Here is a 21,689-nt window from a genome sequence, read left to right on the forward strand (position 1 = left end):
TGATGATGATTTTCCAGTATTTTTATTTCTTTTTCGCTGTCATTTATGAGCACTGTTCAGATTTGCAGAACTTTTAACCTTTCTAAAAGAGAGGTAATTGAGTTTCTAATTTTCTTGGTCAATTTTGAATAGTTTTAAGAAACATAGAAGAAGACAAATATGTTGGTACTGTTACTCTAACAGTGAAATGTGAGTGAATGAACAATGATTTTTTATTGAGAGTTGGTATTTATTATTGTCAATCAACTATATGTTTGTGACTTTCTTTTTCGAAGTAATTTTTTTTTTTTAAATCAGGGAAAGGAGGATTTAATTTTGAACTTAACTCTTTTGAGTAGAAAATACATTTATTGATCATTTAATCAAATATTGGAATATTTATTTATATATTTGTAACTTAATAATAAATAAACTTGAAATGTTGGAAAATTTTTTGAATAAATTACTCATAAAAATGCTAATGATGATTAGACTTACCAAGATCAATATCAATATTTTAATATTTTATATTTATATATAAAAGTATCAATTTCAAAATAGCAAATAATGCACTATATATATACTTTCGATAATTTATTAGATTAACTATTTTATAATTAATGATATTTTAATTAAATTAAGATATGATTTATTTTTTTTTATTTATGTAGGATAATAAAAATTATTAGGATTAAATTGTGAAATTAAAATTCATTATGAGAATTTATTATGAAAAAAAAAATCAATATCCATAAAGAGAATGAGAGAATTTTCTTTCGAGCAGAGAATTAGTTACTTTTTTTATTTATGTTTTGAAGTTTTTAATTTATTATTAAATCTTTTATTTTATTACATATTTGATTGATGTGAACGTTACGTGTCTAAACTCTTTAAAATAGATAATCTCTAAATGCTAACTTCAATAATATGCCAACTGATTCAAATGATAATCAACAATTAGTTACTTTTTTAGTTGTGAGGTGTCAAAACATATAGATTTATAAACTATAACTAGATTTAACTTTAAAGAATCGCTATTAATCTTTTATCAATGCTTGATTGATTACCTAATGAATCTATTCTTTGAATGAGCTCTTAAACTTGACTAAAGGTTGTTAAAAGAATCGATTTGATCTATTGATCAAAATAAATTTTGGGAGTTTGATTACATATGAAGAATGTTATGATACTATCACATGTCTATTCAAATGATAGTACTGTTTTATTTTAAATTATCTTAAGATTTTGATTCTAATAATCTTAAATTTTAACGTTGAATATTGGAATTAACTTTTAAGATTCTCCATCAATTTGGTAGAATTCTTAAAAATATTTTCTTATCTTAAGAATATTTAAGAATCTCATTTGTTCTCTTAAAGAGACTCCGTTGTTGAAAAAAAAGTTTAATTATTTTTTTTATTTTGGTTATTTTATATTGAAAATATATCTAATTTTTCTATAATTTGAGCCAAATTAAAAGTATTTTCTTATCTAAAAATTTTTTAGATAATCAATCATTTGTAATTACTAAAAATTTCATCTTCAAAATTTGTTTTTATTTTTTATTTTTATTTCTAAATTTTCCATCATTTTGGACTATTTAGATCTTTTTTATTTCTAAATTTTTCACAATTTAGGTTTATTTATAAATTTTCTTTTTAATTTTTAAATTTTTCAACATTTGGGCCTATTTAGAATTTTTTTTAATTTTTAAATTTTTCACCATTTGAGCCTACTTAAAAAAAATTTTTTATTTTTAAATTTTTCAACATTTGGGCCTATTTAGAATTTTTTTTTAATTTCTAAATTTTTCATCATTTGTGTCTATTTAGAAATTCTCTCTCTCTCTCTCTCTCTCTTTAATCTTTGGAAAGAAAATAATATAAAAATTATTTTTTTTAAGTTTAATTTAAATTCTTCCACTATTTGAGACAAATTTTAAAAAAATTCTTACTTAGAGATTTCTTAGGAAATTTATCATTTGAAATTTCTAATATTTTCATCTTTAGATAACTGTCAAATATTTTCAACAAAAAATTTTAAGTTATATTGTTAATATTTTTATTTGAAAAAAATACAATTACTTTTATTGAAATTTTATCTAAATTATTTTATTATTTGAGATAAATTTAGAGAATTTCTAACCTAAAGATTTCTTAGAATAGTTACCATTTGAAATTTTTATAAATCTTATTGTTGGGTAATTAGTATTTAAATTTCAAAAATTTTTATTAAAGTTGTGTTTTTTCTTATTTTCTTGTTTTTAAATTTTTTACATTTTTTAAAAAAAATTAATAATGCAAAAATACTTTAAAAAACAAATACACAAAGAAAATAAATAAATAAATAAATAAAATACCAAGTAATCGGCTTGGCTCTAACGGTAAAAGGGCTCGGTGAAAGACACAGATGACAGTTCTAAAGATGCAGCTTGATGGCTCGGTGTGACTCAACTCGGCTTCGGGATTTAGTTGCTAGAAATGGGTCACAGTTCACGGCGCTACGAGTCGGGTCACCCACTAAAAAATACGAGGATCCTGAGGGTTGCTTAACCTCCAAAATGCTGCCGTTTAGGCTTGAATATAAAAAGGCTAAATTTCTTCTTTTTTCTTTAGATTTCTTTTCTTCTTCTCTATCTCTCTAAACCAAGAACACCGATTGAATTTTCACTAGATTTTAAAAATTTTTGTCGAAATCTAGTTTGAGTTGTTGAAAATTCATTGATTTTTGAAAAATTGATGTCAAAAATTGAGAATCTTGTGGGAAACTAGGATGTTACCGGAAAGTAAATGAAATCTTCAATGGTTGTTGAAAAATTCCATTGAAAATTGAGATTTTCAAAAAAAAAAAATTTTTTTAAATTTCTTTTTAAACCAAAAAATCTTTCAAAAAATTTTCATACTCTTTGGTTGCCTTTTGTGTAGTTTTTCTGTCTCGATAATCTATGTTTTGCTTTTTGATGTGTATCTATATTTATAAAGTTTAAATGCAGAGAACCTAAACCAAAAAGGGTTTTAATTTCCTTTAAATTTCAACTCCAAATTTTAAGTCCAATTCAAACAAACAAATTTCACACAAACTCAACCTCTTGATTTTTTCTTTTTCATTTCTTTTTTATTTTTTTATATTTATTAACAAAAACAATTAGAACCTGGGGTATCTACATGAGATAGATGTCTTTCCCCTAGTAGAAGGCTCCAAATCATTTTTTCTCATTATTATACAATTAATTAAGATTTAGTTCCCAATTAAATGATAAAAACTCTATATTTATCTTTGATAATAAAAGACTTATTCAATTATCTCAAAGAGTCCAACAATTTCGTTATCAACATTGAAGTAAACATTCTTTTATAATTTGAAATCATTATAAAAGAAATTACGTTTACATGTTTGCATTCCTTTGTTGCCAATGGTCATGAAACAGTTAGACTGAAGAAAATTTTAATATTTTTGTTCTTATTATCATTTCCCAATTCAAAGAGGCCCCAAAATTCTCTCTTTTCATGCTTAAAATTACTTCAAGTGTCAGTTGTTTCCACCACTTCCATGAATGTCTGCATCTCATGGGGCTACATTGAAGCATCTTCCACACAACAGTAAACCCAATTCAAAGTACAAAAAAAGCAGTAACAAATTAATTGGGCACTTGATGGTTTAAGAAAAATGTGAGTGATAGACATGGTGAATGGTGATAGCCGAATGACCAGGGCTGCGTCGACTAAGAGGCTTCCGCTCCTTCGCTCATTTACACTTGATTTTCCCAACACTTTGACCAAAACTCTCCTATATAGATGCCAACCAATACACTCAAATTTACAGATTCGCTTTGTATATTTTGTACCATAGCAAGCCGAATAAACTTTTAAAAAAACCCAAAGAAATAGAAGAAAAGAAGAAAAAGTTGTTCTTAATTGCTTTTCTTTGAAGAAGAAGAGTAAAAAGAAGTAGCAGAAGTGGGTTAATATGAGACAAGCCTCAGCTCCACTTCATAACGTACTTTTGCTTTGCATGCAAAGATAAATAAAGAGACTACATATCTTTTTGTCTTTTTTTTTTTTTTTTCTGGGAAAGTGATTAGAAGAAGAGAGAAAGATGGCGCATAAAAGCATCAGCTTGGAAGAAATCAGGAATGAGACAGTCGACCTTGTAAGTTTTTTCTTCGTGTTCATCAAAGTGTTCTTTGTTTCTGGTTATTTCTTTCTTCTTTTTATGTTTAACTCAAATATAAAAGCTGGTAATATGACTTGCTTAGTTCCGAGTTTGATTTCAAGGTTGTGAAATTTTGAGTGTTAGCTTTTGGTATGTGGCGGTTGCAGGAGCGCATTCCTGTTGAAGAAGTGTTTCAACAGTTGAAATGCACCAAGGAAGGGCTATCAAGTGAGGAAGGGCAAAAGAGGCTGCAGATCTTTGGTCCAAACAAGCTTGAAGAGAAAAAGGCAAATTCTTAATTTAGACCCTCTTTTTTTTTTCTTCTCTCCATTTTGGTATCTAATACAAAATGTGGGGAGATACTGATTGGTGTACAAAACTAAAAACTACATTGAACAGGAGAGCAAGTTTTTGAAGTTCTTGGGATTTATGTGGAATCCCCTCTCATGGGTCATGGAGATTGCCGCTATTATGGCCATTTGTTTGGCAAACGGAGGAGTATGCTAATCTCTCACCTTCTGTTTCTATTCTGTTACTTTCTCTTTTACTTGAATTAATAGATTGGATAAGCAATCTCTAATTCTATGAATAAATGCAGGGCAAACCCCCAGATTGGCAAGATTTTGTTGGCATTGTGGCCTTGCTCTTTATCAACTCAACTATTAGCTTCATCGAAGAAAATAATGCAGGCAATGCTGCTGCAGCACTTATGGCTGGTCTTGCTCCTAAAACCAAGGTGCTTAAGATTATGAATAACTAATTGCAAATACAATATTCACTAACTTAAATGTAAAATAGAAATTACTTGTGTTGCATGATAAGGGGAACAAAGTCTCTAACCCGTTATGCATTTTTGAATGATTGAAGGTCCTAAGGGATGGAAGGTGGAGCGAGCAAGAAGCTGCAATTTTGGTACCGGGAGACATCATCAGCATTAAGTTGGGAGATATAATACCTGCAGATGCACGTCTCCTTGAAGGTGATGCACTCAAGATTGATCAGTCTGCCCTTACTGGCGAGTCTTTGCCTGTAACCAAGAACGCGGGTGATGAGATATTCTCTGGTTCTACTGTTAAACAAGGTGAGATTGAGGCTGTCGTTATTGCCACTGGAGTCCACACCTTCTTTGGAAAAGCTGCCCACCTTGTTGATAGCACCAATAACGTAGGGCACTTCCAGCAGGTAACGTCAGGAGCTGTGTTGAAATGATTTTTCTGGTAAACAAGAATATTAAAGCTAAGCGGTATTTCTAAGTGCGGAACTTGCAGTTGTTTTTTACTTGTACCTGATGTGCACTGAATGGTGATTGTTTTATTAGGTGCTGACTGCAATTGGGAACTTCTGCATATGCTCAATTGCAGTAGGGATGATTATCGAGATATTGGTGATGTATCCAATCCAGCACCGTAGGTACAGAGACGGAATCGATAATCTATTGGTGCTTCTCATTGGAGGGATTCCAATTGCCATGCCAACAGTTTTATCCGTGACAATGGCCATTGGATCTCACCGGCTTTCACAACAAGGAGCTATCACTAAGAGAATGACAGCTATTGAAGAAATGGCTGGAATGGATGTACTCTGCAGTGATAAGACTGGGACACTTACTCTCAACAAGCTTACTGTAGACAAGACCATGATTGAGGTTGGTTCTTGAATTAAGGTTAAAAACTAATTAAGGATTGATGTTGCATTGATCATATCACACCATAAAAAATAGGGTCAAATAAGAAAAGCAAAGACAGATAATGATCTTGTGAAATTTCAGGTGTTCACAAACAATGTTGACAAGGACATGGTTATTCTACTAGCGGCTAGGGCGTCCAGGGTTGAGAATCAAGATGCTATTGATGCCTGCATTGTTGGAATGCTAGGTGATCCCAAGGAGGTGAGTTAAGATTGACAAAAGCGAATCTTTTTAACCTGTTTTTGCTACTTGCGTGTCTCAAGGAGTAAGTTAAAATTTTGATATTATATGCTTATCCTCGTATCATGATAACTGATGACATAAAATTTAATTTTCAATTTATTGGCAGGCCAGAGCAGGTGTTACAGAGGTTCATTTCTTTCCCTTTAACCCAGTAGACAAGCGTACAGCCATGACATATATTGAGTCTGATGGTAGTTGGCATCGAGTCAGCAAAGGTGCACCAGAACAGGTAAATGGATCGGCTTCCATTGTACCAATGCTTTTCTTATCAACAGAGTTATTTTCTTTATTAATACTTAATATCTGACATCCCTATCAGATTATTGACCTATGCAACCTCCGAGAAGATGTGAAGAAGAAAGCTCATGATATCATCGCTAAGTTTGCTGATCGTGGGCTTCGCTCTCTTGCTGTGGCTAAACAAGTAACTTTTCTACGCTACTTTCTCCCTAACTTTATTTGAATTAGCAAGTAAATGGAAAGAAAAGCTTATAATGGAATAAATTTTTTGATATTGTAGACTGTGTCAGAGAAAACCAAGGAGAGCCAGGGGGATCCATGGCAATTTGTGGGTTTATTGCCTCTGTTTGATCCCCCGAGGCATGATAGTGCAGAGACAATTCGCCGTGCTCTAAATCTTGGTGTCAATGTCAAGATGATCACTGGTGATCAATTAGCCATTGGAAAGGAAACTGGTAGGAGGCTCGGCATGGGAACCAACATGTATCCATCATCTGCTCTCCTTGGCCAAAATATGGGTGATGCAATCGATACAATTGGCGTTGATGAGCTTATTGAGAAGGCTGATGGCTTTGCAGGCGTTTTCCCTGGTAGGTTAATTTAACATATTTTTTTATTGAATTTTTATGATTTTCCTTTTAGCTATGTGTTAATTTTCCTCAAATGAAATATCATTTTGGCATTAAGTTGATGCTTATCTTAGAGCTAGTGTGCTTTGAAAACTGTCACTATTGCCCTTACTAATGGCTACCATTCAGAGCACAAGTATGAGATTGTGAGGAGGCTACAACAAAGGAACCACATATGTGGCATGACTGGAGATGGTGTGAATGATGCACCAGCTCTTAAGAAGGCAGATATTGGAATTGCAGTTGCTGATGCAACTGATGCAGCTCGAGGTGCATCAGACATAGTATTAACAGAACCAGGACTAAGTGTGATTGTGAGTGCTGTTCTGACAAGCAGAGCTATTTTTCAGAGAATGAAAAACTATACCATCTATGCTGTCTCTATTACTATCCGTATCGTGCTGGGTTTTACGCTCCTTGCTCTTATTTGGAAGTTTGATTTCTCGCCTTTCATGGTTTTGATCATAGCCATACTGAATGATGGAACAATTATGACCATTTCCAAGGACAGGGTTAAGCCATCTCCTATGCCTGACTCATGGAAGCTCAAGGAGATTTTTGCCACTGGCATTGTCCTTGGTGCCTATCTTGCTTGCATGACTGTTGTTTTCTTCTGGGCTGCTACCGAGTCTAACTTCTTTCCAGTAAGAAAAATACTCTTTAACATTCTCTTTAAAACCGTAATAGGAACCACAAAGCATCAATTAAAGTTTGATAACAATTGCAGGATAAGTTTGGGGTAAGATCCATCAGGAACAATAAAGAGGAGCTTACAGCTGCTGTCTACCTCCAAGTGAGTATTGTGAGTCAGGCACTCATCTTTGTCACTCGTTCTCGGAGCTGGTCTTTTGTCGAACGCCCTGGTCTCCTGCTAGTTACTGCCTTCATTTTAGCACAACTGGTAGAGTCGTATAAAATCACTTCAATTTGCCGAAATATAATTGCTGTAAGTTTTATAAACTTTTTCTTCTTTGATTCAACATTTTAGGCGGCTACAATACTTGCTGTTTATGCAAACTGGGGCTTTGCCAGAATCAAAGGCATTGGATGGGGTTGGGCTGGTGTTATCTGGATCTACAGTCTAGTCTTCTACATCCCACTTGATGTAATCAAGTTCTTGATCCGCTATTCTTTGAGTGGAAAGGCTTGGGATAATTTGCTTCAAAACAAGGTATCTAATCAGTACTTTCTTGATAACAATAATTCGTAATTTCCTCTTTAAAGATGCTATTGATGTTTTACTTGCTCTGTTTGTCTTACATTCAATGTGTAGACTGCCTTCACAACAAAGAAGGATTATGGAAAAGGAGAGAGGGAGGCACAATGGGCCATGGCTCAACGCACCCTTCATGGCTTGACATCTCCTGAAATGACAGAGCTCTACAACGAGCGGAGCAACTCTATAGAACTGTCAGAGATTGCTGAACAAGCCAGGAAACGTGCCGAAGTTGCAAGGTGATAATCTATCAAATGGCTAAAGCAAATTTTGCTTTCATTAGTTCAATTTTAAAGCCGCTTCTAAAACTTATCTAAAACTTCTGGTTTACCAGGTTGCGGGAGCTTCACACACTCAAAGGACATGTTGAATCTGTAGTCAAACTCAAAGGACTCGACATTGACACCATCCAACAGCACTACACTGTTTGAGGAAAAGAATGGAACTGCGGTTGTTGTAGCTGATTGTTAATGCCATGAAAGCTAGAAGAGATGAGGGAGAATTAGGCTTTGTGAAATCAGCATCTATCCTATTATGATTTTGTAGTAGGCGACATGGTATTGGAGTAATGCTTTGAATAATCCAACACAAGAGATTGTCTTGTAGTTGATTCAGACAATCCTTGGTTGGAGTTATGCCAAGATTTTATTGCATGATCCGATTTTTTCTTCAAAACTCAAGCATACAAGAATTGTACACAATTTCCACGCTTCTTTTTTTGGATAATTAATTAGTAACATTAACTTCATTTGTCACAATTTGAAAATTTGCGAAAATCCAAAAATTCCATTAAAATTTGCTAATCCGTATATCTTTCAAATTTCAACATTAAAGTTCTCCACAACATCATAAGAACATCAGAGTTCATGGCTTCCGTCTGGAACGGCAGGCTGGTGGTGAAGACATCCAAACCGTTTATGCTGTTTTTAAGAACTTCAATGTCTGAAAAGGGGGTGATATTCCAACGTCGTTTCAGCTTGGGATTTGTAAACGCTTTGTGAATGAGCTTGTCTTGTTTCCAAATACAGCATGGCTGAAGATGGAGTATGACAATCCTGATGAGAAGTTCACGTATGATGAACAATTTAGCAAAGATGCTGTAGTAACAGCTGGTCCATCGAGCTGTCGAGGCTGTCTATTGAGCTGGTCCAGTCCTTCCCAGGATTTAATAATAACAGCTATTCCATGACCTATTTGTCTTTTCTTTTCCATTAAACAGGGAAATTGCAGCAACATGATTTGGATTTTTCTCCTCAAAAATGTTCTTGTACTCCTGTTCCACAGAGTGAAGGCAAATCTCCAAGCAAACCAACAACTACTGTAATCTATTTTATCCATTGTTATGATCCAAGATTTAATCCAATCAAAAATATTTTTTGAATCAAACAAATCAATTAGCAAAGCAACATCAGACCCGAACCATACTGCCCTAGCAAACTCATATTATATCGATGAAGCCCAATAGTTTTCCATATCATAAAAAGCACTATCAACTTTCACAACTTTTTAAGATCATAAAATAAAATAAAAATAAAATAAGACGCAAGACTTAAATGGCTTTCAAATACATATAGGTCTATTTCATTAATCAACTTGATATAAACAAAACTAATAAGTTTGTATTTTCAAGAATCCAAAAGGTTTTTACAATAAATATGGATCTTTTATTACCTTTTTGTTTGATTACATCAAACATTTATAACCATTTACACACATTTACAATGCTTTCAGCAATATATTGTTACTAAAAATGAAAAAAAATAACAAAATATTTATATCATCACCATTACGAATAGGTACAAGTTGAATATTCCCTGTTATTACCTTCTGTTAGAAAAGGAAAGAAACAAACAATGGTATGATTATCCTGATCCTATGAGTCAAGCGAACTGGCTTTTGATAGCTTGTTGGGTGGAAAATACCCAAGATGTCTCAAATACCATAATGCCCCTTCAGCTGCATGCTCTGCTGCCACTTTCTTCTTGGACTGAGGATCACTAAAGCACTGCAAAATGGTAGCTGATGCTTCTTGTATCTCAACAACAACCTTGAAGGTGAATCTGTATAATACATGAATTAGTCACCACATATATAATCGGTAATCTTGTTCCACTAAGGAACCGTTTGGGAGTACGAGCTAGTGCAGTGGAAGGGGCTCTCCATCGACCAGCCTCTCAAACGGGGCTTCAGTGACATTGAGATTTATGAATCCCATGGCTCATAAAATAACTTTTTCTAGTTATAACTTAATATAATTTGTCCTCTTTTTCTTTTGTTTCTTTCAGCAGTTGGGAGAAGGATATAAAAAAGGTGAGTGGCTCAAGAACTGCAGCTGATGTTACTTACAATTTCATGTGAGAAGGGCCTTCCTCCTTGCAGCATTCATACAACGGCAATTTCCAATTGTTTGCAGCACATATCTCGTGCAACTGTGATTTGGCTGATGCCATTTTCGGAGCATCTAACGGGAAAACAAGATCATATCAGAACCTAGAAGTAAATTTCAATGTCAATTAAAAATCAATCTGTTTTTAGTTTTTAGATTGGAGAAAAGCAACAGTGTGAGCAACAAGGTAAACTATAAGGTCGCATAATTTTGCATAATTCTTTATTAATTTAATAGATAATTGGAGAAATTATAAAGAATTTTACCATTTGGTTTCATTTCTTTTCTTTATATCTTTGAATTCAAAGACTAAGAAAAGCATTAACAGAGTAATTGAAGGTAGTAATTAATCTTATCTCTTTTCTCCTTACTTTTATCATCCAAAAATAGAAAAAAAAACTTTCATTTTTACAAAAGAATCTGCCAAATAGAGAAAGGGGTTGTAGTTACTAGGATTCAAACCCAAACCTACAAAGTGCTACCTTTTAAGATGATTGCATGAATCAACTGCTATTAGGTAAAAAAAAAAAAAAATCCCCTCATCAACTATGTTGAAGCAATCTGTGGGAAATAACGTCTTCCAATCATGATTTATTGAATTAATTAAGTTGCATAAAGACTTCGACAGAACCTTCATCTTCCTAATTAATATTTAAAATAAAAGTTTATATTTGATGTATTACAAGTATATAGATGAAAGTAAAACACATAATTATTCATAAAAAATTAATTTTAAAAATACATTTAAAATTATATTTTATAAAAATATAATTTACTAATAATGTATGAAATCTATAATTATAATTCATCAAATTTAAATAATTAGTAATAATCAAGAAAGAATGCACACTGCATAGTACTTTTGTCTTTTGTTGAGACTCAAGTTCATTTACTTAGTTGCCCTTAATAAGGAAAGCTAATTGGGTGATAGATTAATGCTTTCATAATTATATTTAGATTAGAAAAAAAAATAAAAAAAGGAAACACGATTGGAATTGAACAAAAAAGTAACCCTGGAAATTTCAGAATTGACAGGATATCCTTACCTTGAACAGCCAAGTTACTATGGAAAATCTCACTCTCCCTGTTGAAGTTCTTGGTGCTGTTGGGGTCTATTAACTTGGTTGAGGATAAACAAACATCTTCCTCAACCTCCATATCCAGTCTTAAATTTCCGTAAGCCATATCTGCTTTCCTGGGTAACTGGTCAAATTCTACCAGCTCTGTTCCCTCTCTGGAGCTCAGTCTTACTACATTTGGTTCATTTCTGGAACTGCGGTTATCATATTTATCCTGGAAAGGCACAAAAGAAAGAGAATTTTCAGACAAATTGATTGATTGAAACCTTAATTGTGTTATATTAGGGTAATTTACCTGATAGAGTGGGGGGATGATTGAAGGATCTATAGGCGGAAGGTTCTTGAGATTGACATGAAATCTGTGATGTTTTTTGTTGCTTTTTGCCTGCTCCATTTTTCGGTTGAGAGCGGAGGGAGACAATTGCAAGAACGATCTCTCTCACCTAAATTTATTGGCATATCTTCGATGGCAAATAAGACAAGTGGCACGATAATAAATGAAAACGCTCAGCTTGTTTTGTCTGTATCCAAAATTATCAAGTGAGGTGGGATGCACAATGGTGTTAATTTCGTTGCCCAGTTTGCCTTTGAGTGAATGGAAAATTACATAATCTCCCTGAAAGAACCGCTTAATTACACTTTCCCCCTCCCTAGTTTCAAAACTTGCAACTTTTTATGACCGAAGGGCGGTTGAACCAGTTGGATATCTGCTTCTTGGTTTAATTGGTCGGTTAAATTACAAGCATTAATTAGGCTTTAAATGCATTATTTGTTAATCTTATATTCAACATTGTAAATACTTAGCAAATAAATATGTTTGACTTAATAGTTATTATATTAATCAAAATTATAAAAAATAAGAGTTTAAATCTTATCATTTATAAAATATTTTTAAATAATAAAAATGGTTAAAATTGATTAAAATTGATTTAATAAGCTTGATCAAATTTAATTTAATCGAATTTTGATTGATTGAATGAAAGATCGATTTTTTTCATTTCTCAAATCAGATTGGACAAATCATTAATTCTTTATCTAATCGGTTTGATAATTTGATTTTAATTAAATTTTTTACATTGAAAGATATAAAAATGGACAGCAATAATAAAATCTCAAGTCTTATGTATCAATATCACCCACCAAAGAATTAATTTCTCTGCAATATCCAAACAAATCATCTTTTTCTATTTTTTTTTCTCAAATTCATTTTAACACGCTAATTGAAAAGTTATGAAAAAGAGAACAAATTTAAAAAGGATGCATGGTACTTAAATTTGAATTGTCATAAAGTCTAGATCTGAGGATCTATCATTAGATATTGACTTAAGGGAGTTACCACCAATTTTTTTTATCTAAGTGCGATTGATCACCTAAAGAATCTGTCCTTTCAGGGAACACCTAAGTTTAAGGGTCCCTAAAAGAATAGGTTCAGGTCTACTAACCAGAACAGAGTTCGAGAGTTCGGTTACGTGTGAGGAAGGTTATAGCACCCTCAAAACGTCCATCAAAAGATGGTACCAACTTAAATTCGTGTTATCCAAAAAGCCTTAAAATTTTATCAAGTAATTAATTGTTGGAAATTATCCTCAATTGACTCTAATACTTTTAGCAAAAAATTGAGAAAATTTTCTCACCTCAAGAGTATGCAAGAAAAATTACTGTTTCACTTGCAGAGGCTCCGTCGTCGGATTAATTAAAGAAAAATCAAAATAGAAAAGAAGGAAAGAATGATTGTTCTCGTGTAGGAAAAATTGATACTTTCAACTTTTCCTCAAAAACCTTTTTTTTGAAAATTTATTTTTAAGGAAAATTGATACTTTCAATTTTTCCCTAAAAATATTTTTGGGAAATTTTGATTTTCAAAGAAAATTAATACTGTTAACTTTTCCTCAAAAACCCTTTTTGAAATTTATTTTTAAGGAAAATTGATACTTTCAACTTTTCCCTAAAAATATCTTTTTTGAAAATTTTGATTTTTATTTAAAGAAAATAGAATAATAAAAAAATAAATAAAAATAAAGAATAAAGAAAAGTAAAACAAAAATAAAAATAAAATAAAAATAAAAAGAATATTAAATAAACCTAATTTAATAAATAAAAAAAACAAATAAACAAATAAATGAAAAAAAAAAAACCTGGGGCGGCTCGGATCGCGGCTCGGCTCGGCTCAAGGAAGAGAAAACGGCTCGGAGAAGCGGCTTTGGAGCTCAACTCGCTCGGCTTAGAGGGAGCAGACACGCGCGGGTCAAGAAGCGGGTCAACGCTCGGGTCGGGTCGGATCTCGGCAAAACGCGCGGATCCTCTGAGTTACTTAAGGCCAAAACGACGTCGTTTTGAGAGGGTATAAAAGGCACTTCCCTCTGTTTTTCGGTAGAACGCTCCTCCCCTCTCTCTCTCTTCTTTCTTTTTCCTTTCCGTTCTCTCTAAAAGGCCGAAGAACTCCGATTGAAGATTCACCGGATTCTGGGTTTTGTCGTCGAAATTTGAGTTTTTTCACCGGAAGTTGGCCGGATGATCACCGGTTTCTGGGATTCATCGTCGAAAACTGGGCAGGTCGTCGGAAACTTCAAGGTTGACTGAAATTTTCGTCGAAAAATTCAAACTTCGTCGAAAAATTCACCGAAATATGAAATTTCCAGAAAAAAATCGTCAAAAAAAACTTCAAAAAATTTCTGCTAACTACCAGAACACTTCTAAACTTTTTCTTAGCTCTCTATACGTCCCTATTCTCTTAATCAGTAGCTTTTGCTTACTGTTTTCTGTCTCTTGCATCTGTTCCAGGAGGTCCCTTTTATAGGGATTGATCAAGAGTTTCTAATCAATCCCAATTCCTGTTTCGACGAGGATTCAATCTTTGAATCCAATCTGGACTCTTCAGATTGAATTTTCATTCACAATGGGATTCTTTAACTTTCAATCACAGCCCTAAAAAAAAAATCATAATAATCAGATAATCGAAAAAAAAAATCAGATAAATGAATAAAAATAAAATTAACAGATAATTAATTAAAATAAGATAAATCCAAAAATATTACAAAATAATAATAATATAATAATAATAAATATATAACTATATAAATAAAATACCTATAAATATTAACAAAAAAAATGAAAATAAAAATAAAATAAATAAATAAATAGATAAATAAAGATATACACATATTAATACATAATAATAATAAATAAATAATAAAATACAAAAAATACAAAAAAAATAAAAATAATACAAGATAAAAATTGAATTGGGCTTACCCATTTGAGTCAGGCCCAATTGATCTGGGCCTAAACCCAATTGGGTGTCTACATGAATAATACATGAATAGCATGATAGTAATTTGTTGAGATCAATATGTTTGACGAATCATTCCTTCAATTTCAATCAATGGAGTGGACAAATTATTCATTAATAGAAAAAAAAGATAAAAGATTTGACTGAAAGAACAAACACAATCAAAAATCAAATAGAAAAAATTATAAAAGTCAAGAAATTAGAATTATCAAAAAATTTTTGGAAAATATTAAAAAAAAAATATTCGATTAATCCGTAAATTCTATTTATTTATAAAACTTTTTATTCAAAAGATATAAATAGATATTTTTCTATATATCATAAATATATCATTAATATTCCAAGACCTAATCCACAACTTTTTCTTGAATCAACAAAAAAAATGATTGAGAAATTCATTTACAATAATGAAGCAAATCAAGAAAGAATTAATAAACCAAATAAAAATACAATTCATTTTATTTCAACTATAAAAAATATAAAAAACTCACTTTCGAATATTAGAAATAAAAATGCAAAAGCTTTTTGTGACTTATCCTCCCTCTCACAAGCATATGTATTTTACAAATTATCACAAACCCAAGTTATTAAATTCAAACCTACACTTGGGCAAAAGGATCTAGAAATGGGTTTAAGAGGTGAAGGAAAAGGCTTATCGAAATGGTTTTTTTTTTAGAATTCTTCCAAGATTTAAATTGGTAAAAGTTATTGACTTTTTTTATTGTGAACTAGAAGTACGAGAAGAAATCGACCTCTATTGATGTAAAATATTATTACCTAATTATTAAAACATTTAAACAAATAAAATAAAAGATTAATTATATAATTTGACCTTTGAATTATACTTTTGACACCCCAAAAAAATTTTATGATTAAATTATACTTAATTTTTATTTTCGTTAAGTATTTTTTATTGTTAATCAAAATGTTAATGTGATAAATATTGATCTATAAAACAGTTCCATATGTCATATCTTATTGAATTTTCTTAGCCGTAACAACTTACTACTAATTGAATTAGTACAAGAGCAAAATGTTTAATAAAAAAAAAGTTCAAGAATAAAATTCGGATGTCTAATCCTGAACTTTTTTTTTAATAACTATTAAATCGTAAAAATGATATAATTCAAAAATTAAATCACACCATTAACCTTAAAATAAAATATCTACGAACTATTATTATTCTATTCAAATTTTACTATATATGAAATAGTTATTCTCTCTTTGTTCTATTCCTACAGAGTAATTATTCCATTCTCTTTTATTACATATGCGAATCAAGAGTGCTGTTAAATTTGTCCAAACTACGACATTATATACGAGATGGAAGGAGTAAAATAAATATCAGCTAAGTGGACTTAGCAGTGGTGATATCTTGATTGAAAGATGGAACAATAGCCTTCTTGACAGTTTCTTCTTCGGTCTTGTTGTCATCCTTTACAGCTAGCATGACTAGAAGCACCAGCAATGGATAACTTAGAGTGGTTTGCGACCAATTGACAATCAACTGGGAAAGCAATGGAACCTTGTGCTTATCAACTTGCCAAGCAACCGCTGCTCCTGCGCTTTGCACTCCCTTATGAAATCCAATATATCTGAAATTCTATTGCAGACAGATTAATATTGCTCAAAAAAAGAAGGCATACAAAAACAAGAAGGCATTACCTGCTAAGGGTCTGTGCATCATCAGCCAAGGCTCCTATGATCCAATAAACCAGGGTTTGAAACATGGCATCCAGCAATCCATAGCTGAAGTACAAAAAAAAGGGGCCAGCAAAAGCAGAGTCCTTGAAATCCAACTTCTTAGGTGGTTGATCATGGGAATAAGGAAGTTGATTGGCGAGACCACCACCCCAAATTGCGCTGCCAATCAAAGCGACTACACCAATCCCAACAAAACCCCTCATCTTCCTACTCTGGACACTAAAATACAAGATGCAACCAATCCCAATAGAGCCCAACATCTCTCCGCCCCAATAAAAAACATTGTTTAAGCCTCTAGTCCTCACATTGAAAACAAGACCGTTGACATTATTGAACTGATAGGTGTGGATAAAATTGCTGGCCCAAGCCGCAGGGACAATAAGGAGCATTTTCCAATTAAAAAACAATTTGAGAATCTCGGTTGCTTCTGTGGAGACGCTGGGGTACTTAACATTGGTGCAACGAGTGCCATCATCACGAACAACTTTGTGGGGTGGCAAAATGGCAAATGATAGAAGAGTTCCTGCTGACATGAAACACATGAAGCCAATATAGGTGGCATCATTTACAGAAGCTGCCTCGTGTCTGTGGTAATTTAGAATAAAAGGAATAAGTCCACCAATAACTCCACCCAGGTTGAGATTACTTGAGAATGCTCCAAAATAGAGAGATATAAGTGCCCTTTCGATTTTGTAGAGGGTAAGAAGTCATAATGGCGCCTTAACCAGCCCAAAGAAGGCTTGCACCAATGCCAAGAAGACCACCAGCTGCAATTGGAAAAGCCTGTTGTTGATGATGGTTGTAGTAAAGGAAAGAGCCAGCGTAAAGGATATAAGTGCTGCAGCCAGCAGCAAGAGTGAGACGGGGTCCAAGGACGTTGTAAATGCCACCCCCCAGGATGCCGAATACAGCGAAAGTTGTGTACAGTGCGGTGTTGGCGTTGTTGGCTGCGGTTGGATCGAGTTGGCCTCCTCCTCCCATGCCAACCAGGGCGTTGAACATTCCAGGGCAGCAGAAACATACCAGGCCTATCAGGGTTACTTGGACAAGTGGGGAGTTGTATCTGAATCTTGATTTTGTGGACAATTGGGTGCCTGATTCTTCATCCCCAGCCCCAACTTCGATACCCATTTTTACTTATTGGTCAAAGGATTCAAAAATGCAAGAGGGACAATGAGATATTAGGCAATTTTGGGGCCAGGATTCAGGATTGAACTAGGTACTAGCATAGTCTAGAATTATCATTACTAAAAAAAAAAAAATAGTAAAAGGCAATTTTATTAATCTTGTGTTTTTTTTTTTTTTTGGATATTAAAATATGATACAATCATTATTCCTTAGTCATCGTGATTTAACGACATTAAGAAACAAAGAAAGTAAAATGAAATATATGTTGTTTGCATGTATGATGACATTTTGATGGGCACAGCATACAAGAACTATACATTATTAAGTCCAAAGATTAATTTCACATGCTCTTGTTAAGCATATGGTCGATAGATGCATGTGTTTTGGTTAGAGAATTAGTGGGAATTTAAAAAAAAAAAAAAGGAAATATAAGTTTAAGGGAAGCTGAAACAGAAAGCAAAGATTTTATATTTCATTTTTCAAATTTTCTACTTGGCAGCATTCGACTAATCGGATTCTACTCCTATTCGATAGTCATTTATTAATATCAGAATACTCAACATTAATTAATGTTCGCCGACTCTACACGTTAATAACACAGATAGATTATTAAGTCAGAAGGTAACTCCATAACTATCACGTGACAGTCGGTAGCCTCATTCAAAAGCAAATTTTTTAATCTAGATCAAGATGTCACCAATTGCAAAAATCAATTGAATTCAAGAATAATTTAAATATAATTAATAATTAGTTTTAAGCCTGTGTTATGTATGGATAAGCAAATTATTTTAATTTTAATTTAAATAAAATATTTGAGAGGAGATTAAGGGAAAAGAAGCTCATAAATATGATGTTAAGAAAATGACTGAAATATATGATATTAATTTTTGGATTTTACTCTTTTCATTGAAAATGTAGTATGTATGCTTATCTCTGTATTGATTTCAATTATTGCTGTTTTCTATTACCCATGCTTTGAAACAAAATCTCTTAATTTTTCATTGAAAAAAGAAAAAAAAAAAATATATATATATGTATATAATATTCATGAGATTTGATGGTCTGATCCTTTTCTTGCTTATGCCTTGAAGAACGAATTATAACAAAAAAATTCAAAAATATTGTTAATATAGAAGAACAATCAAGATTAATATAAAAAGGAATTACCAAATCAGTGCATAACAATGGAATATGAAATTTGTGAAGTTAAGTAATTCAATTCACAACTATATATAAAAGAGTTGAGAATAAACAAAAAGTTAAACATATCCTAATTAGTTGATAAAATCTCACCTTACGTGCAAATGTATAATTTTTGTAATATCATGAAACACACTTGAACATATATAGTGAGACTTTGCTAACTCATGGCCATAAAAGTATAAATTAGGTTAAAAAAGTTGGTATGGGAAAATGTTGAAATTGAATATATATTTCTTAATTGATCAATTAATTACTAATTAATCAATTTTAATCCAATTAACATGAATTAATTACATTGGGTTGGACCTAATTGAACTTTTGTGGCTAAAATCCTTAGCCCATATTCTATAAATTATTTTTGGACGCAACACCTATATATATATATATATATATATATATATATCTTGGTCATTGCGGTTAGAATCAACAAATTTTTGACGCTATGGTGAAATAAATTTTAGAAAATTTCAAAGAAATGATATAGCAATAGATCCCTTATGTATCGATTACATATCCAGTGCAGACAATTATTAACATATAAATATATATATATGTGTGTAGGCGCGCACACGTGTGTTATAATTTCTTTATTCTTCAGTTTCGTTGATGCTTGCAAGACTTGGTTGCCATTGGTCAAACTCTGCATGTCTTTTTGGAGACCCTTTTGGATGGCCCTTAGTTCTCTTCCTGGTATGTCGATACCTTGTCTGATTATCAGGTGATATCAAGTTGCTAGATGATCTTGTTTTCTCTCCAGAATCATCACCACCAGGCTTATCATCGCATGTCTTGGCACACGTTATCATGCATGTGAAGCAATTTTTTTCAGAGAAACATGACCCATCTTTCTCTATATCCATATCCTCGGGAACACCTTTTCCTCCATTAGAATCTGTACTGTTTGCATCCGCGCCTTCATCATCCAAATGATCGTTTATGCAGGAATATGGAGTTTTATTCTTGTTCATAAAGAACCAACAAGTACTGGAATTATCACTATCAGGATCTTGTTCCTCGCTTTTCTGGGTTTGGCGGACTGGGGAAGGAGAATACTTGTTGGAGTGCCGTTGAAGCTTCCTGATAGTGCTTACAGGCACAACATAAAATTTTTGGCCAGGCATTAGCACGGTCTCTGGTGCAACAATAGCCCATGGTTGTTGGAAAACATGTGGATGAGCCACCACACATCTTGGGTTCCGACAGATTATCTCAGATGCAAGGATAGGCCTGTCATGGAGCTCGGCATGACCTCCAGGATGAACAATCTTGACAAACATGTTCCTGGTGCTCCTAGTGCAAATCCATTTTGAAAATGCCATATTTTGGAAAAGCTGCAGAAGGAGAAGAGAATGATTATAATTCTAGTGGAGAAGTATTTTAAGGCATGGCTGCTTTTTCGGGATGGTTGAGAATATCCATCAAATTAATATAAACAGCTTTGTATTATTCTTCATTCTTTGCTTCTTGTTTTACTTGATTCATTGATAATATCGTGGCAATGATGTTACATTCAAAGCATCTTGCAATTTTAGTTTGGCCAAGACGCAAATATCTGCCTCGTTTAACGATGACAAAAATGTCATGCCAATAAAGTCTAGCTGGTAATGAGTAGTTCTGTTTTAATTAATTTTGTTTTCTCTTACTTTTTGTCTGCAAAAGCTGAAAGTCTTAAATTTTTTGTAGCCAAGAAGAAGGGCAGGGGTTGAGATCATGAAGCAATGATATTTCATTGAAGGCATCGTGCCCAATCAGGATATACGAATTGTAATCTTAATTTGCAAATACGTAGAGCATTTAAAATACCCTTGGCAATTTCTTTCAGTCATGGAGAGATGTGAAAGAAGAAATAACACAAAAAATTAAGAAGGTGAAAATCAGAAAAAAGTGTTTATTCAGTTGCAGATTCACCTGTGTAACAATCTTAAACTCTTTGTTTAACTTTTAGATAGAAATGATTAAATGTAAATATATATATAAGGACAGAGTTATACAAGATGCAATGAGACTTGAACTACAATTGATATAAAAAAATTTAAAACGTTTTTGTTGATCAAATTTATTTGTTGTTGAGACTAATGTTAATTTTATAGAGAGTATTTTCAGTAACACATAAATATTGTAAAAACTCGTCTACATAATCTAATGAAAGGTTAATAGTTAAAAAATAACTTAATTGCGTATATTGAAAAGAATTTTATATTAAAAAATATTGATAACAAATCTATTGTATAACATTTTCAAAATAAAAATCGCATCAAAGACAATTGTAAAATTTTAAAAATTGGATATAAAAGTTTTAGGTTTTTTAATATTATTAAACTATTATTCTTGTAATCGTTTTTTATAATATAGTATCTTCAAACTAAGCTCACTAAGTAAATTTTTTGACCCCACCACTACATATATTCATAGATGGATATCGATATGCACAAAAAATACTCTATATATATATTAATGTTTTTGTCTGCAGTGTAATCAACAATGGCTGAACCTGAAATCATTCATCAGGCCAATATCGACCATCGAAAACTTCAAGCAACTTGGCATTGCTTTATTAGACAATCTAGACCGTATGAAGTTTACTGCTTGACCCATATAGAATTAAGCCATAAGGAAGGTAAACACAAGGGTCAGATTCTAGCTTTAGCACAACCCCATTGGTTTTATACTTTTGCTTTCATTTTCTCCCCTTCTTTGCGCCAAGGGGATCGATGAAGTGATTCTATAGAAGAAAATGTCATTTTTTTTTATTCT

At 32.4% G+C, this 21,689-nt stretch overlaps 2 protein-coding genes and 1 pseudogene across 2 annotated transcripts; 1 reads left to right on the forward strand and 2 right to left on the reverse strand.

The window, feature by feature from the left end:
- The first annotated feature begins 3,797 nt into the window (after positions 1-3,797).
- LOC111274397 (plasma membrane ATPase 4-like) lies at positions 3,798-8,902 on the forward strand. Its single transcript, XM_022859017.2, has 15 exons — positions 3,798-4,128; positions 4,299-4,418; positions 4,531-4,629; positions 4,730-4,867; positions 4,999-5,313; positions 5,450-5,776; positions 5,900-6,019; positions 6,168-6,290; positions 6,381-6,485; positions 6,582-6,891; positions 7,060-7,574; positions 7,658-7,831; positions 7,919-8,101; positions 8,204-8,385; positions 8,481-8,902. The coding sequence occupies exons 1-15, from the start codon at positions 4,075-4,077 to the stop codon at positions 8,575-8,577; spliced, it is 2,862 nt and encodes a 953-aa protein (XP_022714752.2). The 5' UTR covers positions 3,798-4,074; the 3' UTR covers positions 8,578-8,902.
- An 885-nt stretch (positions 8,903-9,787) lies between these two features.
- Positions 9,788-12,074, reverse strand: LOC111274398 (ribonuclease 3-like protein 1). Its single transcript, XM_022859021.2, has 4 exons — positions 11,907-12,074; positions 11,579-11,825; positions 10,493-10,607; positions 9,788-10,206 (listed from the first exon to the last, which is right to left on the reverse strand). Exons 1-4 carry the CDS (start codon positions 12,003-12,005, stop codon positions 10,020-10,022), a joined length of 648 nt encoding a protein of 215 aa, XP_022714756.1. The 5' UTR covers positions 12,006-12,074; the 3' UTR covers positions 9,788-10,019.
- A 4,174-nt stretch (positions 12,075-16,248) lies between these two features.
- LOC111318514 (UNC93-like protein 1) lies at positions 16,249-17,855 on the reverse strand (annotated as a pseudogene).
- Positions 17,856-21,689: the final 3,834 nt, after the last annotated feature.

The sequence above is a fragment of the Durio zibethinus genome, chromosome 26 (genome assembly GCF_047325235.1).
Source record: "Durio zibethinus cultivar Kanyao isolate XHJ-2024 chromosome 26, ASM4732523v1, whole genome shotgun sequence".
Taxonomy (NCBI): domain Eukaryota; kingdom Viridiplantae; phylum Streptophyta; class Magnoliopsida; order Malvales; family Malvaceae; genus Durio; species Durio zibethinus.